Source organism: Orussus abietinus, unplaced genomic scaffold, assembly GCF_000612105.2.
Source record: "Orussus abietinus isolate OABI.00-Male unplaced genomic scaffold, Oabi_2.0 scaffold8, whole genome shotgun sequence".
NCBI lineage: Eukaryota > Metazoa > Arthropoda > Insecta > Hymenoptera > Orussidae > Orussus > Orussus abietinus.
In genome coordinates this window covers 1,197,016-1,221,159 of record NW_019395997.1, presented here as the reverse complement: position 1 = coordinate 1,221,159, position 24,144 = coordinate 1,197,016, and the positions used below count along the sequence as shown (strand labels likewise).

At 50.0% G+C, this 24,144-nt stretch overlaps 5 protein-coding genes across 17 annotated transcripts; 3 read left to right on the top strand and 2 right to left on the bottom strand.

The window, feature by feature from the left end:
- The first annotated feature begins 296 nt into the window (after positions 1-296).
- Positions 297-5,599, top strand: LOC105699378 (tumor necrosis factor receptor superfamily member wengen). Of its 4 annotated transcripts, XR_001104017.1 has the most exons (6): positions 297-694; positions 1,348-1,791; positions 1,876-2,059; positions 2,790-2,918; positions 3,024-3,285; positions 5,466-5,599. XR_001104017.1 is itself a non-coding variant. In XM_023434158.1 (5 exons), exons 2-5 carry the CDS (start codon positions 1,351-1,353, stop codon positions 3,158-3,160), a joined length of 891 nt encoding a protein of 296 aa, XP_023289926.1. In that variant the 5' UTR covers positions 297-612; positions 1,348-1,350; the 3' UTR covers positions 3,161-4,440. The 4 variants fall into 4 exon arrangements, 3 of the variants coding, with proteins under 3 accessions (XP_023289926.1, XP_012279724.1, XP_012279723.1); XM_023434158.1 differs by lacking the exon at positions 5,466-5,599 and having other exon boundaries at positions 297-612; positions 3,024-4,440; XM_012424301.1 differs by lacking the exon at positions 5,466-5,599 and having other exon boundaries at positions 2,793-2,918; positions 3,024-4,440.
- LOC105699376 (Krueppel homolog 1) lies at positions 3,553-9,224 on the bottom strand. Of its 7 annotated transcripts, none has more exons than XR_001104016.1 (6): positions 7,891-8,066; positions 7,588-7,819; positions 7,239-7,507; positions 6,809-7,150; positions 5,234-6,730; positions 3,553-5,193 (listed from the first exon to the last, which is right to left on the bottom strand). XR_001104016.1 is itself a non-coding variant. In XM_012424292.2 (6 exons), the coding sequence occupies exons 2-6, from the start codon at positions 8,064-8,066 to the stop codon at positions 6,187-6,189; spliced, it is 1,563 nt and encodes a 520-aa protein (XP_012279715.1). In that variant the 5' UTR covers positions 8,067-8,106; positions 8,780-9,221. The 7 variants fall into 7 exon arrangements, 6 of the variants coding, with proteins under 6 accessions (XP_012279716.1, XP_012279715.1, XP_012279718.1 ...); XM_012424292.2 differs by lacking the exon at positions 3,553-5,193 and adding an exon at positions 8,780-9,221 and having other exon boundaries at positions 6,187-6,730; positions 7,891-8,106; XM_012424295.2 differs by lacking the exon at positions 3,553-5,193 and adding an exon at positions 8,586-8,720 and having other exon boundaries at positions 6,187-6,730; positions 7,891-8,106.
- A 142-nt stretch (positions 9,225-9,366) lies between these two features.
- LOC105699371 (liprin-beta-1) lies at positions 9,367-15,904 on the top strand. 3 transcript variants are annotated; one of them, XR_001104015.2, is made up of 11 exons: positions 9,367-9,850; positions 10,309-10,460; positions 10,521-10,678; positions 12,755-12,916; positions 13,000-13,137; positions 13,205-13,286; positions 13,651-13,991; positions 14,051-14,227; positions 14,294-14,665; positions 14,752-14,960; positions 15,162-15,904. XR_001104015.2 is itself a non-coding variant. In XM_012424286.2 (11 exons), exons 1-11 carry the CDS (start codon positions 10,109-10,111, stop codon positions 15,206-15,208), a joined length of 1,773 nt encoding a protein of 590 aa, XP_012279709.1. In that variant the 5' UTR covers positions 10,074-10,108; the 3' UTR covers positions 15,209-15,904. The 3 variants fall into 3 exon arrangements, 1 of the variants encoding a protein (XP_012279709.1); XR_001104014.2 differs by lacking the exon at positions 9,367-9,850 and adding an exon at positions 10,074-10,155; XM_012424286.2 differs by lacking the exon at positions 9,367-9,850 and adding an exon at positions 10,074-10,155 and having other exon boundaries at positions 14,752-14,848.
- A 113-nt stretch (positions 15,905-16,017) lies between these two features.
- On the top strand, positions 16,018-18,124 carry LOC105699373 (testis-specific serine/threonine-protein kinase 1). The gene is made up of 6 exons (XM_012424289.1): positions 16,018-16,078; positions 16,179-16,879; positions 16,950-17,506; positions 17,584-17,676; positions 17,765-17,920; positions 18,050-18,124. Exons 2-5 carry the CDS (start codon positions 16,540-16,542, stop codon positions 17,825-17,827), a joined length of 1,053 nt encoding a protein of 350 aa, XP_012279712.1. The 5' UTR covers positions 16,018-16,078; positions 16,179-16,539; the 3' UTR covers positions 17,828-17,920; positions 18,050-18,124.
- Positions 17,688-24,109, bottom strand: LOC105699370. 2 transcript variants are annotated; one of them, XM_012424284.2, is made up of 16 exons: positions 23,907-24,109; positions 23,550-23,839; positions 22,459-23,469; positions 21,904-22,360; positions 21,398-21,846; positions 21,161-21,303; positions 20,859-21,103; positions 20,548-20,796; positions 20,273-20,467; positions 20,041-20,204; positions 19,691-19,952; positions 19,371-19,611; positions 18,931-19,307; positions 18,528-18,869; positions 18,081-18,419; positions 17,688-17,774 (listed from the first exon to the last, which is right to left on the bottom strand). In XM_012424284.2, the coding sequence occupies exons 1-16, from the start codon at positions 24,043-24,045 to the stop codon at positions 17,740-17,742; spliced, it is 4,938 nt and encodes a 1,645-aa protein (XP_012279707.1). In that variant the 5' UTR covers positions 24,046-24,109; the 3' UTR covers positions 17,688-17,739. The 2 variants fall into 2 exon arrangements, with proteins under 2 accessions (XP_012279707.1, XP_012279708.1); XM_012424285.2 differs by lacking the exon at positions 17,688-17,774 and having other exon boundaries at positions 17,864-18,419.
- Between the last annotated feature and the right edge of the window lie 35 nt (positions 24,110-24,144).

Sequence of the window (24,144 nt, the reverse complement as noted above, 5' to 3'; positions counted from 1 at the left end):
CGCTTTCGGTCTCCCTCGTGCTTCCCTTCCCTGGGCCCTTCGGCGTCTCTTATCCCCTCATTCAATCGCCCCTCTTCTCTCTCTTCCGCCAAGTCACTCGCCCATTGACTAAGGGAAGCGAGCGAACGGGATTGGTCGACCGTGGGCGAGGGCTGCGACCCGAAGGGACCCAAGGCAGTCTTCAGGGGCGAGAGAAGCTCCCCTCTCCTCGTGGAAGAGAGACGAGTCCCCTCCAGGCTCGAGCTCGACCGTGGGCGGAAATTAGTAGTCGTTCGCGCTAGTCGCTGCTAGTCCGTGCTAGTCGCTCCGCGACCGTCTCTGGACGCGGACGGAAGGTGCCGAAGGTCACGTCGCGACCCTCAGGAAGTTGTAGCCCCGTTTCCGGCTTCGAATCTCTCGCGGTGACGCCGGAAATTCGTTGGATCTCCTCGATCCCCTCTTCCGGGGATTCTTCGGCTCTAGCTCGCCCTGGCCTGCGGACTCGTTCCTCTTCGGGAGCCTCTCCGCGGTCTGTCGCGGAGACGGTGGTACCCCGCGACCCCGCGCTATGTGGTTCGCCGGCTGTCATTCCGGCGCAGGAAGTGCGGCTAACGGGGTTCGCCACGAGACCGGGTACGATGGCTTCGATCGGTAGTTGGCTCCGATACGGAATTCGGTGGGAGGTCCGCGAGAGTGGTGAACGCCCTTAATCGAGGTGAATTTCAAAGGTCGCCGTACGTGCCAAGCGAACCACCGTTAAGCTTGGCCGTTGACACGCGGTGCATTCGCGATTAACCTAGGTAGAAATCGCGGTAGACTAGGATTACCTCGGCGTAGCTGCGATTTAATGTATAAATCTATCCATGTAGCCCGCAGTTGGATAGAGAGCGGCCTCGCGGCGGTCCGCATAGTATCATGCGAAGATTATCATGGTGACCACGTAGCGACCGTTCCACATCCGAAATTAGAAACGGCCGATCGGAAGTGTAATACCGGAGGTGTTGCAACACCCCGGTGCATCCGGTTATCCCGATTAACGGCGGCATTCGGAGAAACTTTTGTACGCTAGGCCCGTGTTTACTCGGCGGGATTTCGTTGGAATATCTTCACGCGTTCCCGGTCGGTCACGTCACGGGGAGGAGAGGGACCGGCCGTAAAGTTTCGCATGCGAGAATCGCCTCGATTCGGCGAATCGAGTCCCTGTCGGTTCGTTCTCCGGTATCGAGGAAGCGCATCTCGAGGTGCATCGCCGCATCCTCCAGTGGCAGGTCGCTGGAGGGGGCGCGAGAGGACGTCTCTCCGCGCGTTTAGTCTTAGCCTTAAGTCTCGAGGATAAAGAGGTGACCAGGAACGTGTCCTTGCTTCCAGGTGATGCCGAAGGAAGCTTGTACCGGGCTGCTGATCGTGACACTGGTGCTGGTAGGCAGCCTGTCCCGCCTCGTATGGACGAGGAGGACCTCTCCAGGGTCTCCTGGGTCTTCGGGGAGGCAGCCGATCTGCAGGGCGGGCCTGGAGTTCTGGTCGGCGGAGCGGCTCGGCTGCGTGCCCTGCACGATATGCGCCCCGGACGTCACGGTCAGTCCCTGCGCGATCCACAAGGACGCGACCTGCGGCCCGCTCTCCGCCCTGGAGCTAGACTGGTCGTTCCTCTCTCGAGGACGAAAAAAGGAGTCGGAAGCGCCCCTGGACTCGAGGGTCCTCTGGCCGTTCCCGGGGGACCGGGAGCAGCGGCCCGGCCCCTTAGACGACGTCCTGCTGGAGCTCGCCTCGGGTGGCGAGAGTACCGGGAAGCTCGGCGACGAGTACGAGGAGGTATCCCGATGAGGAGGTCGTCTTGAATACCGTTTCCGCGGAGGGAAGGAAAGGATCCATTTATTAGACCCCGTTTCGTTTCAGAGGTGGATAGAGGACGTCCTGGAGAGGCGATCCGACCGAGAGGAGACAGGGACCTACTGGGACCTGCAGACCGGTACCCTGATCCTGGCGGTCTGCGCCTGCATCCTTTTCTTCACGGTCGTCGGCCTGTCCGCCCTCGTGTACGCCAGGCAATGGCGCAGGATGAAGAAGAACTTCCAGCCAGGTAGCGCTCCGAAAATCCACCCTGAATCGTCTCCCTTCCCCGGACGCTTTACGTCTACGTCGCAATCGGTTACATCACGTGCTCATTAATTTGTAAACCATCGATGCGCCCATCAAGGCATCGCCGTCTGTGCCGTGCATTTCTATCGCCGGCTGCAAGTCGAAGACGAGCGCGTACGCCGCGAATCGGAAGCGCAAACTGTATGAAACGCCCTACCGTGTCGACGTATCGAAAATATCGCCAGCAATAAAGGTCCCCTTTAAATTAATATTCTCGCTCCAAAGAATATTGATTTAAAGTGCGGCCACGATTTTAAATCCCCGCGCGCGTCGTGGTTCCCGCTTTCGCCGGCGGCGCTGTCGTCGAGCGTTTCATAAGGCACCGCCTCGATGGCGGGATTTTTCCACGCGCACGTCCGCTGATCTCAATCGATTCCGATCGATTCCTAGGTAGCTTAAAATGCACGGCGGGTCTCTCTTCATTGGAGGGCCGATCACGGCCTCTCTCTCTCTTTCTCCCTCTTTCACCTTGGCTCGACCTACCGCGCCCGGATGTGACGTAAAACGCGCGCAAGATCCTCCCGTCCCCGCGGTGCACCTCACAGGTGTCCTCAGGTATCCTCACCGCATTCGAAGCAAGGCCAGGGCGTTACCGATTTTCCTCTGCATGGACAAATACGTGTACTTAGAAATTAATTACATATCTCTAACAGACTAATTACTGTCCGCAGCAGGCCTCGAAGAGATCTTCGCCACGCTGAACTCGATGGTGAAGGCTGAGCTGGCGGAACTCCCGTCGGAGGACCCGACGAGCGCTCACGATCCGGAGAACGGGTACCAGTGCCTGGAGAAGCTCCTAGGTGGCAAATATACATTTATATATATAAAAATATCCCTGTACGAGATGCGCAGAAATGTCCGATGCCAAGATGGGCCTCTTACGCGGTTCTCTTGAATTTCCGCAGACCGAAAGCCCGCGACGCTCGGCTGGCGCGAGGACGGGGGTAACCTGTACATCGAGGAGGGCAACAACTCGGCGAGCAGGCACCTGGACATCGTCCAGGTCCACAGGAACGTCGAGAGGACGAGTAACGATATGTGACCCCGTAGGGAGGAGTTCTCGCCCTCGTCCAAGTACAACTGTACAGTAGTAGCTCTATGAAATTACCATTACCGACCGGTTAAACCGGACCGTTCGTGCCTCTACCGGAGGTCGTCACTTTCTGGGTAAGGATGGCGAGTCACCCCCTCGGCTAGAAAGGCCGAGACGTACCTAAAAGCGAGTAGGAGGAGGTAGGACGAGCAAACCGTTCTTCATCGTCGTCGTGCCATGCAGCACGCGTCTATATACATAATGGACATGTTATGTATTTTAGCTTGTACCCATTACACCGTAAATAACATTGACAATAATTGCCATACTTGCAGTTAAATATAGTTTGTTTTGTTTACTCTTTTTTTTTTTTAATTAATATATATATATATTTTATATATATTTATATATATATATATACTATGTACCGAAGAGAAACATCCGCTACGGGTAGGGGTGCACCTAAGGCCTACGGAGGTTGCATTCATCATATTTTCGCACACCTACGCGCTCGTAGCTCCTCTACCTCCTATTATTCTCTATAACTTTAAGACTATGTTCTTTGTAAACGTGATCACAGTGTAAGGCGCTTCTCGAACTCGAACGTGGCGTCGAGCACGCGTATATCTCTGGTACCAATATACATATGTAACATATATATTATATCGTATCTCGCGTAACCCGAAGAAATTTTCCGGGGATTTTCAATCCCCGCGCGGTTCTCTCTTCCGACCTCTCGCTCCGATCCGCCGTTCGGATCGCTCCTCTCTTATCAACAATTTATCGCATCCCTATCTACACGCGCGACTTCTACGCGCCGCCAGATACGAGGCGATCGTTCCGATCAGGCACTTTAAAATGCTCCCCGCGGTTTGCGTCGAAACACTCAGAAAAATATGATGAACACGCTGTTCGTTACGTTAGAGGTAATTCTAAAAAGGTAATTCGTGGCGAATGATGCTAGGTTCGGCCGAGAACGGCGAGGGATCGGTACCGCGGCCCGGACATTGACGATAAAACGTGGAAATAAATGTGCCCATAATTATATATAAATAACCTGGCATGCGAAAAGCATCCGCAGCCCGACTGGGAACGGTCCTTGACCATTAGATTCGACGGTTAAAATAAAAGTCCGACTTGCGACCTCGCTCCCGATCTCGCCGAGGTCTAGCCTCCGTCCTCCTAAACGCTCGCGTTATATCGGATCCAGCCCGTTCGTCCCAGACTCTCTATTCAGTCGAGTGTCACATTTCCACGGTGAAAAACAAAAAGGGGGAAAAAAAAAAAAATATAATAAGCACCCTTCTCTCTCGTCCGACATAATCTTTCTCCTTTCCACGCAGAGACGTCCTCCCGGAGTGCCGTCCGTGCGTCCTAAAATCTTGGAATGCAAGGCAATAAATTACTTAAGAGCTAGCTAATGATAATGGCGACGATGGCGATGAGGATGGACGATGTGTGATCGGCGACGTGACATTAAATAATATAACTCGATATAACACGGATGCCCGGCCAAATTGCTAGACGGCCGATTTGAAACACTAGCGCGCTTTATGTCCGCGTTTTGGTACCTGACAGGTGCGAGCGCACGCACTCGCGATTAGGGCGCGTCCTACGCGTTAACACCTTGGGATTAATAAATAATATACATTTGTCGACGGTTCCGGGGTGTACGCGCACCGAGGGAGGGTTTAAAAGACCCTCCGTGCGCGCACACCCGACGACCCACTCGGTACCGAGCGCACACCCGCAGCCAGGTACGCAGGCACGCACTGGGGGGCACCCGCGTGTGCCCATCCGAGCGAAGTCTCATCCGAGACCCGGCCGCGATAAGGTCGAAATTCCCGCGTCTGGTCTCGGGATTTTGGACCTTACCGCGGACGCTCACCGCGGGTCCCCGATCGACTACCCTCCTTTGTACTACTCGGTCGCACCGTGCACGCGCGTGTACTGTTACACTCTCGCAACCCTCCTCGTAATACTCTCCTGTACAAATATTTATATATATATCAAAATATTCATCTCGGGCAGGAGGGCTCGACCTCGGCATCGCGTCTTCGAGGTCGAGCCCTCCGGCGCGACGCTTTCCTCCGCCGGTCGCGTGGACCCGGGGGACTCCTCCTCGAGAGGAGTCCCACCCGTCTCACCCTCGCGGCGTCCCGTGGAATAATCCGCGTTCGGAGTCATCCGAAATTGCACGAAGCTCTTCGAGGTCTCGGCCAGGCGCGAGAAAGGCAGGGTTCGGGGCGCGTTAGCACGTCCTACGATGGAGCTCCGTCATAACGACGTTTTCCCCGCTTTCCCCTAATTACAGACACCCTCTTCGAGGGCACTGGAACGTCCTCGTCCGACTATTGCACCTCGTCAGCGCTATAACGGAGCTCCGATTGCAGCCGGAAGACTCGAGCCGCGAACTCGAGCCTCCCGAGGCCCCGCACAAAATTTACAGACAATTTCCTAAGACTACTCGAGGCCCGCCTTATAAGCGGCCATGGAGCCTCGTCGTTCTCTTTCCTTCGAGGAAACTACTCCCTAGGGATCGGGCTCTTCGTGGATTACCGGCCGAGCCGCCTATCTAAATACTACTACGCTAACTACACGCTACGGATACAGCTCGGAATAAATCGGTAAAGCCCCTCTGGACGGATCGTTCACTTGCTGACATCACGAATTGATGGACGAGTGAGTTGGCAATTGCGTTAATTCCTCTCCCTCCTCTCTCTCTCTCTCTTCTCTGTACAAAAGGAAATCAACGACGAAAGGAAATTCGGGAAAGGCACGATCTGCCTCGCTAGTGGTACGGTCTAACGAGGTCGGAGATTGCGCGACCACGGGAACCGGCGAACTCGGGCGACGCCGGACTCCTCTTCGTCGCTTGACGTCCGGCCTCGCCCGAGATGCGGCTCCCGAGACGCGTCTACATCTCCCGAGTGCGTAAACTACGGTACGCGGAGGACAATCTACGCCCCGGACGCCTCGAAAGCGATCGAAAACGATCGGACGCCACTCGACGCTCCTCTCGTCGCCCCCCTCGGTTACTGATGGCTTTTGCTCAGTAAATGCGAATTGAATTGGTAGAGGTTGCAGCACTGCTCGCCGCAAATGTTGCACTTCCAGGGGTTGCTCTCGCTGTGGCATCCCTTGTGCAGAAAGTAGAGCGTCTGGTCGGGGAAGGTAATCCTGCAGTGGGTGCACTGGAGGCCGGTGGTGCGCGGGTCGGGCCTGGTCGACGTTGGAGGCTCGCCTCTGGAATGAGGGCTGGAGTTTAAACAACTACTGGTATTGTTGTTGTTGTTCCCCGTATTGTTATTGTTGACGCTCTTGTTGTTGTTGTTATTATTTCCAGGATTGAGCCCTCCGCTGTGGTTGTTGCCCGTGCTGCTGTTCGAGCTGGTGGAGAGCTTTCGACGCAGGTCGTCTCGGAGTAGAGACTTCAACGGAGAGACCTTGATCAACGATGGCAGGGGTAAACTGCTCGACGTCGCACCGTTCTCGTCCAGCCCGTTGCTGTTGGGCTCTTGCTTTATAGGGATCAGGGAAATGGAGGGCGTGATCGTTTCCTCGCCTCCACCTACGTTCCTGAAGAATGGTAATTTGGACCTGTACGAAGAGAGCTTCGAAGGTTGGTTTCTGGGTTGCAGGGGTAAGGGGACTCACCTGTGGACTACCGTGCTGTTAATTGCCAGCTGATGGTGGTGACTACTGCTCGGGGCATTGCTGTTGCTGTCCGCACTCTGGGGACTGTTGGGACTGTCTCCGTTCAAGGGTGCCGGACTCGAATTTCCCTGGCCTGCGGCTTGCTCCGGGTAAGGAATGGATATCTCCACGTGAGGTGTCAGAAAGTGCATTGGTGGAGTGGCATTGTCAGCCGAACGATTCCCTGTGCTGTCCCCACTGTCCGATAGGGGAGCCGATGACATTGCTTCGCTCGGAGTACAGCTGTTCATCACCGACGAGGAACTACCATTGGGTCCCGGATTGTCCAAATCTATACCATGCCTTATAAAACAAGCGTAGGTATTTTTAAGCATGAAACGACTGCGATTAAGATTCTTAACTTCTCACGTCTTCTTCGAACGAGCTGTACCTATTAAAGAAATGCAATCTGAGACACTTCATGGTGGCTGCTCGGTAGTTGCAGAGTGGACACGATTTCACCATGTCGTGCTGGCCGACGTGCTCATTTTGGAAATGCGCTCGCATCGCGATCTGTCGCTGGAAACCTCGATTGCATATTGGACAGTGATAAGGCAATGTCTTTGAATGAGTCGTAAAGTGCTCCGCCAGGTGGTCTTTCCTGAAGAACCTTTTCTGACACACCCGGCATTCGTACGGTTTGACCCCCGTATGCCTCATCTAATTTAGAATAAAAAATATATTTCAATTTTCTAACTATTGAACACGCTTTGGATCGGTAAGATTATCATGGTTCTTACTTTATGCCGCCTCATGTTGGCCCCATTAGAAAATTTCATGTTGCAGACATCGCATTCGAACATCTTCCGGTGGGACCTATGCCCGGAGTGGCCTTCTTCCAAGTCGCCATCATTTTCCACGCCTTCGATACCCTCGGTTCCCTCACCAGCGTCACCACCGATTAAACACTGATCTTGGTGTGCACAAAATGCTGTTTTATTTATAGTTTCATAGTTATCGCAGCGTTCGCATCTACAAAATGTCCCACTTTCAGTTTATTTCAATTGGAAATGGAAAGGTAGAAGATGGAATCCAAGTCGAACCTAAAGGCAGGCACGGCACCGTCGCTGCTGTCATAATTTGTGTTCAAGGCAGCTTCATTGTCAGGATCTAACGCGTCGTCCTCTCTGTGACTCGTAGAGTCTCCGGCTTCGGCATGCGAAGAGGAATGAGAATCTACCTCGTTTTCCCCGCCGCCGCCGTCAATCCCATCTGACATGATACCGAGCAGCGGGGCTATGCCGTGCCCTTCATTTAATCTGCGTTAAAAGGATGGTCGCATCGTTAACAAAACTTTATATAAGTCTCTAATATACGTATCACTTGAAACTTTGGACATTTAGCTGGAATTAACCATCGTTAACTCCAATGCAATTTATCTCTTCACTGGATACAGTCCAGAGCTTCGATCATCGAGATATACATGCCACCCAGTACGTATCAATCGAGATACGACACGCACGAATTATAATCTACGATATTATTCACCAGTGGATATACATACGACTTTACATAAACTACGAACAAGAAGTACAGATCGAGGAGCAAGAGATGCGAGCACTGGAAAGGCACTCCGAGGCCGATGGTCGTTTCGAGATCCTCCCACAGTTTCTCCTGTTTTCCGTTTCTACCTTCTGCTAATTTCTCTCGTTAATTCCCCAATCACTGTCCAAAGTTCCAGGTATTGGCCCGCCGTGGCAGATCGGGTATTTCAGAGGAATAAGGCGCAACGGCGTACGGGCATTAGGTATTACCCAATCCTGGGAAGATTACGGCATAGAAACACCTGGCGGTGGAGCGCAATGCCAGAGTGCAGTGCACTTTGTCCCAGTTTTGGCCGAATCCGTCACTCGTGACGCAGTTTTCGCGGCTTTTTCTCGGGGCCGTCCCTCGGGGCTGAGGGCCACTTGGCGGCCCTTCTTTGCTACTTACTCGCATTCCGCGGCCAGCGGTGTCCGCTGCTACCTCGGCACTTCGGCACCGTCGTTCCTCGATACCTACGACCGCACGCGCATTCTTATTTCATCTCTTCCCTTTTTCACCGCGGGCACACAAATAAAATGTAACGGAAGTAAGAGCTATCCGTATTCTCGTTCACCGATATCAGGACGCAGGCCTGTCAACCTTAACCTCAAAAACCACTGGGAATGGACGTGTTCTGCGCGCCGCCTCCTCGTCCCTCCGATCTGCCTGTTGTAAAAGAATCCCATCGAGAAATGATCGAACTGGGCCCACGTTCTGAGAATTTTATCGCGTTCAATCATTCGAAGCATCTCCGTGAAGAATCTCGCCGAATTCCTCGCGAACATAACCTCGATTCTCGACAATTCTCCAGGGTGACAGTTGGTACCCGCTGCAAAAGCACCTTGCGGTACCCGCGTCATCTTTCGAAGAGCGTGAGAACTTGCAGGCTGCACGTGCAGATACCTGCTGACAATTTTCCGCTGCGCTGGCTCGGTCGCCATCTGGAGGGATTTCGGGAGAACTAAGGTCGACATTTTGGATGCGCGGCGGGGACGGGTGTCAATCAATGCCGCGTGTCAATGGACGTCCCCGGCTTGCAAGCATTCCCTTTCAAGGCGTGTCCGTGAACGACCGCGAGGCGTGACTTCCAGTACTCGTTCGCGGCCTCGAGATTCGTAAATCCGCCTTGTTAGGAAGAAACGGAAACCTGTCAGTCCGCAGTAGTCCGCGTCCCTCTTTATCAACGGAGCCATATCTCGCGTGCGAACTTCAGCGGGATCGCGAAGTGCCTGTTAATTGTGGAAAAACGTCGTGTCGCGGTGATTCCGCGGCCGCGGTCCACGTTCCTGCGGATTCACAAAGTAATTCTCTCAACTTGGTGACTTTCTACCGTTCCGAAATCCTCTTGTGAAATTCGAAAACCTGACTCCTGTCGAAGCATAGGTTATGTGCTCATGGACGCGATGACACCTGTTCGGCGCTCACGGCCCGCCGAGCGGAACGCGACATAACCTCTTTGTCTCCCGGGCGTTGGCGATGGTAATTATCTTGCTTTTTATGCGTTTCTCCGTGCATCCCACGATTTCTCACTCCCTCCACGTGTCCTTGTATTTCTGCCCCGCCCTTGTGGCACCCAACCGTAGTTCTTTCATCAACGATCTCGATTACAATTGGCCATCGAATTAGATCGTCCCTGTGTTGACATTTAACGTGTGTGGTTTCACACATAAATTCTGCTTAATATATGTAGAAATTGTATACATTCTCAGAATCTTTGTGCTTATCAATTCTGCAAGGATGCTGCTCGTGGATGCGTCTAAATTACATCGTATTAGGTTACAGCTGTACGTTCTTTGTTTTTCTGTTTTTCTTGCGTTCTTTCTTCGTCCAGTTAAAGCTTAATCTCGATTGCAATTGATCGTTGATTTTGATTGTATCGCATTCGTCGGTGATGAGACTTTATTTAAATAGTAATAACTGTCCCCTTAATAATTCAGATATCAACGAGTTATGGGCAAAGGGGAAGAGAGCAACAGAATGGCGGCAAACGAGTCTTCCTTCTTGACGAGTCCTTCGATGGAAGCGAGCAAGATGCTCGAGGCTGCGTTACTACAAATGGATGGTATCATATCTGGCACGACCGGGAAAGGTAAGAAATCGATCATTTAATTCGGAGAATGCTGTATGATGATTCAATTAATTTTGGTAGGAATTTGCAACGAAAGTGGGATCGATTCTAACTTGGAACTTAAAGACCCGGTGAAAGATGCGACTAAAAATCTTGTACTGGCCATTAAAAGCGTCCCGCAACCCCCGTTACCACCTGACGCTGGCACGACTGAAATTTTATTACAATGGATGCAGCCGGTACGTACCTACTGTATAAATATCCATGGACTGCAAACCATTGCAATCGATCCCTGTTCCTCCACGTTGTAACGGCCATCTTAATCGATGCACTGCTAAGCCACGACACATGCTCTTCCTTATGACAACTAAAAAAATTTCCACTGCCCGACTAAAAAAACTTTGGTTCCAAGATCTATTTTTAGATCAATGTCTTCGTACTACTGGTGAAATAAACAAGGAGTCCCTTTTTGAATAAGGCAAGAGAAATCGTTCACTTAATCCACTGATAACATTTTCGATTCCCATAGTCTGACTTTGTCTCCCATCCTCCGTCTTCGATCTCTCTTTCTGAAAGACGAAAGCTGTTTTTCCCTCGTAAGAGGGGAGGTCCAGCATCCTCGGCAAAAGGGACGTCTGGCAAGGAAGAGCGGGGATGCCGGACGAGAACACTGGTCCCATTTATACGTACACGTGCGCCGTCTCGGTGGATACCACCGGTGTAATTTTAGATCATGCGAAGCAACGTCGTTGGGACCCTGCGCCAAGCTTATACTCAGTGTCCCTTAAGCGCTCTCGACGATTCGCCCATTCACCCTGCTGCGGCTCCAACGAGAAGGAAGAAAAAATCCCAGACAAAGGACGAAACGGTGGATCGAACGTTACAAAGAGAGGAAGAAAATTAACGGCGAAACAAGGGAGAGACCCGAGTATGTGAGATTTATCGAGTGTGAGAGAGAAAAATGGAAGGACCGCGAGATTCCACCACAGATCGCCAAGCTCTGGACCCGATCAGAGAAGAAGAGGACAGGAGCCACGTAAAAGGTTTCCATCCCTTTGAATTTCTCTCGATTTCAAATACAAAGTCAATCGCAGGCGCGTTCAACTCAACTGTTTCTCTTAATTATTTTAAATTCACTGCCGAAGCAGTCGATTAGTCACCGAAATTTTTTTTTTACCCGTTTCCGACTTAACGTAGCGAGGGTTAAGTTATCGGAGGGATTCAAAGGGAATGGACCTGGTCATGGAAATCCAGATTCGCAGTCGGAATCGTCGGATGCGGTGTCCACGGTGAAGAGGTGGCATACGAGGTGGACGCCCTCGGAAGCCTATGACTCTTCGGGAACCTCCTCTCCCTCGGAGGGTGAGAATAATTATTTGGAGAACCGTTTCCAAGAAGTCGTCGACCACCCGGCCTTCTCCAGCGACTACAGGGACGTCCTTGAGTATCCTAGGTGTTTCTGCCAGGTATCGGAGAGAGTATTTTTCTTCAAAGTAGACGTGAACTCACCGTCAGTCCTTCTTCCAGAACTGTACCTCGAGAGTCGCGCCCCGTTGCGGGATGGCCAGCTTCATGGGAAGTGCTCCGAACGTCTACGCAGCATCTACTTCGGAGCTGCGAAGTCACCCAGGGTACCGTCCCTTCTCTCGCTACGCAGCAGGATCCTCTGCAAGGTTTAACCCATAGCTTCAGGGTGTTTTGTCCCGAGAGAAAGAGATATCGGTGCAAATCCTAGCTTTTGATCAGCTGATAAGTGCGTAAACAGTGAGAATTCGTTAATTTCTACAGCGATTCCGGGGAGGCGAACTGCAGGCTCTCCTCCAACGATGGATCTTCCTCCAGTGTTTGGACCCCCTGCCAGGGTAAACCGCCCTGTCGGCTGCGACAATTTCGAGCCCCGACTACGGAGATGTCCTCGAGAGGCTGCTGCCACTTCGGGGCACCCATTGCAGTCGGGTCCCTCGATCGGAGGAAGAAGAACCGGACGTTTCGCAATAAATTCGAGAGAGACCAGAGAGCCAGATCCCAAAGCGATCTTCTGAGACTCGACAGGGAGAGGTCGCACTGCTGCTCGTGTTCCAACGATTTCCGAGTGAACCGAGGTTTCGGTGCCGATCAGGAGGTACACCGGCAACTCCAGTGATCGATGAAAATCACGAGAGGATGGTTTCCGATCGGTTTTTACTTTTAGAAAGAGAGAACGAACTCCCGATCCTTTCCTTCGTGCGTCACCTACCCTAAACGTGGATGATTTTTCGCATAAAAATGGAGATCAGAATTTTTATCAAAGCCTTTAGAATTTACTTCCATTTCAGGCGCGGCTCAGGAAATTGGAGAACGAACGAACGGCACTTCACATGGAGGTTTCCGTGCTCTCGGAGCAGGTCGAGGCGCAGTCCTGCAAAATCACCGAGCTAGAGAGTATGCTCCAGGAAAAGAAGGACTCCCTGAGGCGAATGGAGGAGGCACTCCAGAAAGTATGTAATGTGTAACGCGTCCCGAGATCCTCGAGATCATTTAAATATTTATTTGTTACCTGGGTATCGATGCTCGATTTTAGGAAGTGCTGTCGAGGAGTGCCCTGGAAACGCAGAAGTTGGAGCTGCTCAGTTCCCTCTCGGAGATGAAGCTCAAGCAAGCCAGCCTGGAGCGGGAGAACCTCGCCCTGGGGAATGGCGGTGGCAGTCCTCTGTCAAACGTGAGTCCCACTAGACGGCGACCCGGTAAATGCGTAATCACGTCAAGTTATCCGTGCGTCTGTGCAGGGCGACAGATTCGGCAGACACACCGGCCAGTACAGCAGTCTACCTAGGCCGAGGACCACCTCGAGGAAGGAAGTAGCCTTCGGTAAGGTCCAGAACTCGAATCCCTTGGGACAAGGAGCGCGGACGGCGGTACCCTTGGCGGTTAAAGGAGCGGCCGCGAGGTGCCTCTCGGCGCCGATTTTAGGTTTTCTTCGACTACAAGTGTCTAAGCATGTCTAAACGCCGCCAGGACTTTCTTAACTCGCCTTAATCAACGCTACTCGCCCTCGACGTGTGCCACGGCCCTCTGGGTCGCGCATGAGAAGTGATGGCTGACGCTTAGATCGCAGTCGCTGACCGGCATTTGCAATCGAATGAAATATCCTCCAAGTCGCTCGCATGACAACCTGTATCCGAAACCTCCAGTGCAGTGCCTGGTCGTCCAACGCTGATTTCTGTTCCCCCAGCGCAAGAGGAGGAAGAGGAGGAGGTGGAGAAACCCATGTCTTCGTCGACGCCCCTGGGACCTTCGGGGAGATTTTACGAGACATCCGCTCCGGTCGCTACCATGAAACCTCTGGCGACCCTCTCCATCGAGGAGGTGGGGAATTGGCTGGCTAGACTCGGCTTGGAGTGCTACTTCGCCGAGGTGAAACGATGGGGAGGCTCCGGGTCGAAGCTCTTGGACAGTTCCCCCAGTCAGCTGGAGAAGGAGCTCGACATCAAGAACACCCTGCACCGGAAGAAACTGCAGTACGCGGTTGAGTCTGAAAAGTGCAACGGCGAGGGCTTCCTCGGCTCCGATAAGGTACCACGACCTTGGCGACCTGGAGTGGACGGAAATTTTTATTTCTGAGTTATTCGTAGATGGACGGCCCAGCGGTGCTGCGGTGGCTGGATGACATCGGCCTACCCCAGCATAAAGAGGCCTTCCATAATGCGAAGATTGACGGCAGGGTACTGCATAGATTGACGACGGAAGACCTTCTGCACCTAGGGGTGCACGCCCAGCTACACGCCGCCAGTCTGCGACGAGGAATTCAAGTAATGATCGTTAATCGTCCCCGATCAGCTGGGGAACAGCTTTTATATTTACTTCTCGTGCACCAGGTACTGCGGGAGCTCAATTTTGAGTACGACGCTCTGGAGAGAAGGCCCTTGAATGGAGACGGAGCGGACAGCAGCAACGTGGCCCTCTGGACGAACCATCGGGCCATGGAGTGGCTCAGGGTGGTCGACCTGGCCGAGTACGCCCCCAATTTGCGGGGGTCTGGAGTCCATGGTGGTCTGATGGTCTACGAGGGTCGTTTCACCTCGGAACTCCTCGCCACCCTGCTCAGCATACCTCCCGCTAAAACCCTGCTGAGAAGACACTTGACTACTCACTTCAATCAGATTCTGGGCAGGGAAGTGGTGCAGCACAAGAGGGAGATCGAGAGCACCCTTGGCTTCGTGCCCCTAACCTTGACGGCCAGGCTGAAGGTGGGCGCGTCGATTCATTTCTTTTTTTTTATCATCTCTGTAAGAGGTGGCGGGTCTTTACATTTTTTTTTTAATTATTTTTTTAGGTACCAAAGAAATCCCAGTTCACGTTGAAGAGAAAGAAGAGCAAGAGCGAGGTCGATTACGGTAATCTGGTCTGTCCCCTGGAGGCATCTCCACCAGGTACTCCACCAACGTCCTCGACTATTCCGAGCAGCCCTGTCCTCGACTCACCCACGCACTAACGGTCGCAGCGCAGGCTTCTTATCGAACGGTCGTCTAATAACACTAACTCGTAAGTTTAATCCCCTTCGTGCACCAGACGGGTGGCGGTGCGATCCTCTCGCATCCCTATAACGATGGTCGTTTGGAGGAATCACTTGTCCGCTGCTATCCTGGTAACCGGTCCTCACGTAGTCGCGTTCTTCGCTTCAATATGATCTTTGGTTAGGGTCTTGTTACAGGAAATAAAATTAATTCCGCGATTTCATTTCAGATGTCGACGACGTGGCCCACGCGAAATTGACCGGCTGCATCGGCTGAAGGAGGGCCACTTCTGCTGGTGTTTCCACGTGCCAAGGTACGGTTCCGGATAGAAGAAAATTCTACCTGGAAGAGGAGGGAGACTATATCACGAGAACGGAACCTCTCAACCATAGACAATACGGAACAACGACTGTTTATACCGAAATAAGCGGATTAGAGTACGGAGATTGCGAATGTTGGAGAAGCTACTGTAAGGAGCTGGAATTATTCTAGACAGGCCTGGAGGAATTGTTAAGGATCGACGTAGTTAAGGGACGCCGACTCGAGGCGGAATTAGCGTAGTTAGAGAAGACTGCCGAGGAAGAGGGAGAAATAGGACTTAACATTTAGAGGTGACACGTAGTTAGGACTAACTACGGTATTAAGGACGATTTGTTGCGAGTCCGGATAATCATGGCGAGGATGGAATTGCGCGGCGGTGGAGTCGTGGACCAACGTGCACCTGCGATAAGGACGGGGATTTCTTATCGGACGACGAAGAGAGAGGTGGCACCTGTACTCCCGATCGTAGGACCGCCGATACCACGGAGTCTAGGATATAGGTACCCTATTTGGAAGTAAGCCATTGCTATTCCTTCTAATTTACACTTGCGAGTTACGGTAGGGTCGAGGATCTTCTGCTTCCTTTTGGCATTTTTGATAAAACATGTAGATCGAGCCGAGGCGAAATAAAGCAACGACGAAACTATCGTATCTCGAGTTCTTTCAATCGGGTAGATGATTGGGCTTCCGGAGGTACTCTCTGAAAGCGTCCAACGTTAGTATGGAGAACCGTAATGGAAGATAATGCACGTCTTTTGTTCGCAGTCGAATCTAACCCGTCCTGAGAGCTGCCAACCTCTTCGGGTCCATGTCTCGGAGCCCACCGTAATTATTAAAGTGAAATTAATGTCCATCTCTGAGAGATGCAAGGTCGCACCCGAGGTAGATCGTCATCTCTCCCCTGTATTTTTCTCTGCACTTTCAGAAATCCCTGCGTGTCCGGCAGGCGGTAGATCAGCCCTTGGGATGCCGACCTCGACATCCCCCACGTTCCTGCCGCTAACTCTGGGACCTGGGTCTACGTTTGACGATCGACCTGTTAAATCAACCAGGCAGATTTCTCGCAACGCTCAGTTATGCCGATAGAATGGTTAGGACACTCCTGGCGGTCGGTCTCGGACGAACGCCCGAGGTCTCATGTCTCATCCTGATCTCGAACAAACATCCTCCGAAGAGGCGACGCTCCTGGCCCGAGGCTACAAACTGATTAAAAAACTCGGCGAGGGCTCCTACGCCAAAGTACAACGCCCGGCAAAAATTGCCCATAACAAAGGAAACGATTGATAATGGGGCGCAGCAGAGTGCATTCCTTTAACGTTCAGGTATTCCTGGCGGAGTACAAGCCCGATAGCGAGCCCGACAGGAACAACACCCTGGCTTGCAAGATCGTCGACACCGGGAAAGCACCGAAGGACTTCGTCAGGAAGTTCCTGCCCCGAGAGCTGGACATCCTGGTGAAGCTGAACCATCCTCACGTAGTCCACGTCCACAGCATCTTCCAGAGGCGGACGAAGTACTTCATCTTCATGCGCTTCGCCGAGAACGGCGACCTCCTGGACTTCATCCTGAAGAACGGGGCGGTCGCCGAGAGCCAGGCTCGCGTTTGGCTGCGACAGCTCGCCCTGGGTATCGTCAGAAATTAATGCTACTCGGCTTCCTTATTATTAATTCCTAATTTTTTATATTTTACTTCCAGGTCTCCAGTACCTGCACGAGATGGAGATTGCCCACCGCGACATGAAGTGCGAGAACGTCCTTCTTACCTCCAACTATAACGTCAAATTGGCGGATTTTGGCTTCGCCAGATACGTGGTCGACAATCGAGGGAAACGGGTATTGAGCGACACTTATTGCGGATCCTTGTCGTACGCTGCTCCGGAGATACTTCGGGGGACTCCTTACAATCCCAAGATATCCGACATCTGGTCACTTGGCGTGATACTCTACATTATGCTCAACAAGGCCATGCCCTTCGATGACACGAACATAAAGCGACTCTGCGAGCAGCAGGCCAATCGCCGGTGGAAATTTCGGGGTAAAGTGACCGACACTTTGAGCGACCATGTTAAGAAGCTCGTCACCTGCCTCCTGGAGCCCGACGTCGGGAAGAGGTGGCGCATGGATCAGGTCTTGCACAGCGATTGGATCGCCATGGATCCTAGACTTATGGTGCTCACTCCTGCCGAGCAAAGTGCCCTGGACAACGCCATAGAAGAGCGCAAGCGGAACGAGGAGAAATTCTCTAAGGGCACCGTGAGACTCCTGGATTCTTCTCCGATCCTTTTAATGTATTCCGCATCTTCCTATCGGATTTATTCCTGGTCTTGTAGAAGGAGGGGAAGCATCACGAGAAGAAGAGGCTGGAGGCAGAAGAGGCGAAGAAGGAGAAAGAAGGCGTTACCGTGATCAAAGACGCAGTCAAGGTTCGTCCTCTACGAGATCTACGTTACATGAAGTTCATTCCCGGTTCTTGCTTCTTCTGCGTCTCATTGTTTTATTTTTTTTTTCCAGCCATCCGGATCTACAATCATAGAGAGGGGGAATTACTTCAGAAATCTAGGAGCTCCGGTGTAAGGTGTATTATGGATCCCAGAGTAATTTGGATTAACCTACCTCCCAGGCGGTGTATTTCTGCGAACGGTATCCACGAGGACAATATCGATATCGGTAATAACATACTTTTTAATTACAATTCAACTTACAAAGAACACACGAGATCACGTTGGTTTTCTAAATGATGTGCGTACACGTCTGCACACAATCTCACAGCCTTTCCGTTAATTTCATTAATTCCAGGAAATTAGAGCGTACGCGTTGTCTCAATTACCTAAGTACCGCATCTCGACCTTGGACGGGTCGGTGCCTTTGCCCGAGTGGTGGCTAATTTCGACAGGACCGACTCGAGTATCCTGGGGAAGGTGGAAAACGCTACGAGGTCCTGCAAGTCCTCCTATTCTCCAGACTCCGTCCGACCGGAAGACCAGGAGCTCTCCCGTGTGGACCTTGTTCATCAGGAAGAGGCTCGATCCTGGAATGACGTACTCCCGGAAAGCTCCCCAGGGCTCGCATCTCAGGATGACGAGCCGAGATGGTTGCTGAACGGCGATCCATAGCGATCCATCGGCAGTTCCAGAGATCGCTCGAATAGGCTCCATCAAGGGAAGAGCTAAACGATCGTAGGGTGTTTTTTTTTTTTTTTTAATTACATATCAATATTTCCGGTACGTGGAAATTAAACGTGAGCGCATGCTAATTACACCTCCGTGTAACTTACTTGAGACCGGACGGGATTTCTTATTGATTCGGTCGTAGGAGAATATCGACACCCCGGAATGTCCGTTTTTGGAGTCGGGATGGGACGACACCGAGAGGAGGAGCATCCGGTCGCCCAATGGTATGATCTCGTTCAGTATGGTCCCGCTGGTCGAGGTTGACCTTAGCAGACCTCGCAGTTCTTCGTTGTCGCAATCGAGAGTACCCTTAGGCGATCTGGTGCAAGTACCCAGGTCGTCGAATTTCACTTCCGTCGGCCCCACCTCTGGCTCGATGGACTCGGGAAGTGATATAGACCTCTGGTCTTCCGGCAAGGCCAATTTGTGGAAATGCACGGCCCGGTCTGTAATTTTTTATAAAACCTCGAATAAGGCACTTTACTTATTTATTAGCCTTTATGTTACCTTGCAGAGCGATGTCCACGATCTCGGCAAGATCGGTCAGTTCTTGCATTCCTTCCAAGACGGAAGTCAGACTGCCGTTTACTTGATCTGCTATCGGCGTCAATTCGACCCCCTGATAAAGTCCTTTCATTGTGACGTTGCCGAAAATTTCTAAATCCCCCTGCAGTCTGACTTCTGTCCTGATAGTTTGTCGGGAAGCGTTAATTGTTAACTGGTATTCGATGACGCTCGTTAAGTTCACGTCGTTAACGAATCCATCCAGTATAATCGCTGGTGCCTTCACGATCCCTTTGATAGTTTTCTTGCCCGTAATCTCCTGGGGATTCGTTCGCGATAGCAGACTTTCCATCGTGTAGCCCGCTACCTTTCCGGCCACTCTAAAATAATTAGTAAAACGCGTTTCAGTCATTCTTCTCTGCACGTTTATGTAAAATACGTACTTCAACGACGGGCCGTTGAAATTTGTAAATGTTTTCCGGCCCTTGATAACGATGGTCTCTTTCGCCTTGTTCGTGATTAACGCTCCGCTGGACCATTCGCTAAAATTAAAGCTCTCGACATCCTCAGCTATTAGGTGGTTAACCGTAGTTGTTCCGGAAAGAATATTTTTTTCTACGTCGGATCGCATGACGTCGGTAGTTAAATTCATGTCGTTGATCGTTCCATGTATCACTGGATCTCCTGCATGTTAAAAAAAAAGGAAAAAAAAAATATTACGGAGTGCTGGGGAAGGCTCGTTAAACAATTTGGTTCCAACAACCTAAGATATGTAGCTCCTCGAATCCCAGGCTGGTATTCACGGTTTGAGTTGCGTTTTTCTTCAGGGTGTTATGCTGTAACTCTGACAAAATTGATGTTTCAGGTACCAGCAGTCTTGGAGAGGCCGATTCCGAAGTGGCAACTCCTGGGGCACGAAGATGGTCAAATGATGCCTCAACGGAGATTTCTTGGGATTCCGATTTACTCAGAACTCGGTGCTTCGCGTTTTCCCACGAGCCAAACCCGGGGCTGTCGACGCCTTCCTGGAAAGAAGGGAAAAAAGGTATTCGCAAATTTCTCTATTCTTGATACCATTTAAATTCTATTGTCTTTTGGACAGAGCGAACGCACGTTTAAAGATACAGGGCCGTGAAATGAGGAGTTCTTAAACTCGAAAGTCTCTGCCGAGAGCGTAGCCGCATTTCCAATCATCCAGATATCATTGGAAATTAATTTGTTAATGTCTATCTCGTTAATGGTCTCCACAGTGGGCTCCTTCTTAAACACTGCGGATCCTGTACAGAGGTGTAATTACTGGATTACTCTGAATTACCACTAAGTCCGATAAAATCGAAGAGCCCACCTCGAATAATTAGATGCTCGACGGCGTCATTTGACAATTGTACAAAGGAGTGCGGTATTGTTAATCCTTCTTGTATTTCCAGAGGGCCTTCGACGGTCTTCGAACCCAGTGAGACATCCCCAGAGTTCGTTTCCGGATTTTGGAGGATTGACGGTGCATGAGACGCTTGCATATGACCAACAGTGAGATTTCCAGCTGTCGACGGTTGTAAATTTCAATTAATTCAGTTAAGTAGGGTCTTTAATTAAGAGAACCCACCGTTAGACGGTACCTACCGAATGTTAAGTTCTTCAACGTCATCGGCGTATCGGTGATGACAACGCCTTCCATAAATTCCTTGATGTTTATATTCCCTAGAGAATTAACGTAAGCGTTTCTCTTAGATACAACATTTCCTACGTGAGGAGGCAACGGAACGTTGAACGCTTCATCTGAGAAAAGACTGTGGACACTTAGATTGGAAACTTTGACGGAGCCTTTCATCTTCCCCGGCGCCGACCAGCGGGAGAGCAGATTCTTCAATCCTGTTGACAAGAGACGTTTCTTAGTCACTGTGAATGTGAATACGGCTAATTAATGGCGATACCTTTGAAATCAAAGTCGCGTATACTGGATGGAGATATTTTCTTGGCTCTAAGCTGTAGAATGTTCTTCGAACTGAAATCTATGTCCGAGGCAGAAGTGACCGTATCCATGATCATCTCGTAGAAAGTCATTGCGCCGAAAATGGAATTACTTAATGTTGAGTTCGCAACCACTCGACCCATTCTTACAGTCTCAGTAGATATGTCGGACGTGACCGCACTTTTTCCGCACACCGTTCCTTTGATTCTGAAAAAGTAATTATTATGCAATGCATATTTTATTATCGAGTGAACGTTAAAGTACCTGGGGACACTTTGGACAGTATTTTTGTTCGGAGGCAGAGTTACACCGCCGGGTGCGAATTTTTTTCCAGTTATGTTCACGGCAGTCCCAGGACTTGTCGTTAATACGCGACGTAGGGATTCCAAGGTAACTCTGCTCCATTCCTGGAAAAATTAAGAATGTATTTTTTTAATTTAATGTTCTCTAACAAAAATACGTATTCATGTTTTTTTTTTTTCTCCAGAAAATCCTGCTTACAATGGTGTTACCGTCGAGGACAAAATGAACCGGTACCGCAGCCTGTAGAGGTACGGAATTCTCTACTATCGCATTCAAGGACGTTCCATTGCCTAGAGTTATGCTTCCAGCCTTAAGAATACTCGCTATTGTGACATTCTTCAGGAAGTAAGTGCCTTTTGGTAACGTTAGAGGTCCTGGTACGTGGGCCATCGGGGCTAGTACTTTGATACCTTCTCCTTTTACTCCTGCACGTAAATGGACCTTTCGAATTCTGACTTTTGGAGCTTGGATCTGTCCAGTAATGGAAACTGGCGAGCCATTCAAAGGCAACAACAATCCTGCCTCTGTTAGATGTAAATCCTTCGTTGTTATAGTCTTTGCCTGCACCGTTGTCTGGATAGTCTGCGATGCAATTCCCAAAGGTATCGAAGCACTGTTCGCTGTGAGACTATATATCACATGGTCTCCTAGAAAATAAATTCTGGGGAGTTTAGAATAATTATCCTGGCATGCGTGATATTTACCTGTAATTTCTTGATCCCCTGTGATTTTTAATGTGTCGTCCCAGAGAGTTTTAAGGGATACTCCGTTGATCTTTTGGTCTCCTCCAAGAATCACTTCGTTTAGTCTCAAAATGGCCTTTGGGCAAGGCAAACTCGATCCAACGGAATCAACTTTAACGTGTTCAAGTTCTAAACCATAACTGTCGGTGTTTCTTTTAACATTACTTGTATGGACAGTGTCGAGTCTCCTCAATTCTTCCAGAATGGTGCTCTTTACCTCCGTAACCGTACTTTGTGCTCTACAGTTAGACGTACACCTTGTTTTAACGGTAGAAGCATTTAGTCGCACAAATCTAGTATTCTCCACAGACATTGCATTAATCAATGTATCTCTTGCTGTGAGCAATTTAGACTCCTCCGTCTTGTATTGTTCACTTAAGCCCACAAACCTCTGTATCATGGTAGTATTTCCAATTAACTGAAATAATGTAATTGAAATGAAAAATAAGATATTTTACAAATTACTAGTGGATCAAAAAAAATAAAGATATAATTTCTTCTCGAATCAATGGGTACCTCTTTAGTGTATAGTTTATCGATGACAGCTCCATTCCTAATTCGTATTGTGTCTGGCAGTGGGGACTCCTTCGAAGTTAATAAAGCAAGATCTTCCTTCAGCTTATTTCTGGCTTCGAGACACCACGATGTAATGTCTTCCTTTATCTGTCCCCAGGTGTTTCTCCGGCTCCAAATTGGAATAAGTAAGGTCCATTCACTGGTAGCATTCTCGATGGCTATAAAGTCTTCACCTTGTAAAGAAACTGGACGCAGTTGGTTCATTCGAAGAGGGTTTACATCCAATGGTTCGAACCTCCAACCATCGTACTGGAAGATAACCGTGCTGTCAACCTGGTCTTTTGGTGACAACAATAGAACCGCTGTGTCTTTTTTCGAGGAAGGTATGTAAAAGATTTTTTGCGCTGGCAGAAGCTCTTGGAATGGGACAAAACGCCCAGCAGTATATTTGTAGATAATCGTGGAACCATTTTCAAGGGATCCTTTGTTTAGAGACAATACGACGTAGTGCTCTCTGAGACGTTCCTTTCCCACCTCAAAGGCAACGATGTCTTTGGCACTGGGCAATTTTTGTACAACAATAAATTCACTGGAACGAAGCAAGAATCTCAGAATTATTGTACTGCGTGAACTCATCGCAGCTAGATGCATGGAGCCACCGATCCTGAAAGGCACCAACATCTCTGCTCCGATGTTAGAAATGGTCTGTATGGAATCGAAGTTCTCTCCCAGCCAGTGATATATTGTAATGTTGTGAGGATTAGATACGCCCAGGAACAGCTGATTCATGCCTCGCCAGAGTACCGGACGAGAATTCCCTGATGCTTCCAAATGCTGCGCCAAGTGCAGGGACAGTGGTTCGGATGGCTTGTCCTGATAGAGTCGTAGAATCGTGATACCACTTTTAGAGCACCCAATTGCCATTATGGTACCAACTGTTTCCAAACTCTCAGAATCTAGGCAGCTTGCTTCGCTCAATGACAAATTATAAATCGGATGGAAAATATTGGCCTACGATTAAAAGTGTCAACGAATGTGTAACTATTTTTAAGTACTATTAAAAGGAATTTTATAAATGATTGCTGATTTACATTTAGTCGAAGTAATGTTAATTTCGTTGAATTCAAGGCTACGGCAAACCACTCTAGCTCAGCACCGTGTTGATGCATGAAGAAGGATACATCAAGAGCACCAGGCACACGAAGGGAAGAAAACGATTGGAATCCACTTAATACGTAAGTACCTAAATCGTTCCTTTCTTCTCCGAAATTATTTACCTGCCTTCGACTACGATGTATGTTCGGTATTTTTAAATTTTCTACGTACTTGTCAATTTCATTATCAAGCTTGTTTATCACCTCAGTGCTCGGTATCTCGTGTTCTAAAATATTAAATACGTAAACGCGCGTTTTGTATGGTCTATCTATAAAAAAATATTTTTCACTTACCGTAGTCCTTCTTCAGTTTTTCAAAAAAATCTGTCACTGTTTCAAAAACATCCTCGAGCTTATTTGATGAATACGGTGGATCTGCTTCTGAATAACTTAACGATATTAAAATAAATAGTAGGAATTTTGTGGCTATCATTGTGGATTGACTTATATTCTCTGCTACACATTCCACTCTCCACGTCACAAGTGAACGAATAGCCTCTTACGATTATTGGAGAAACTGCCTACTCTGTTC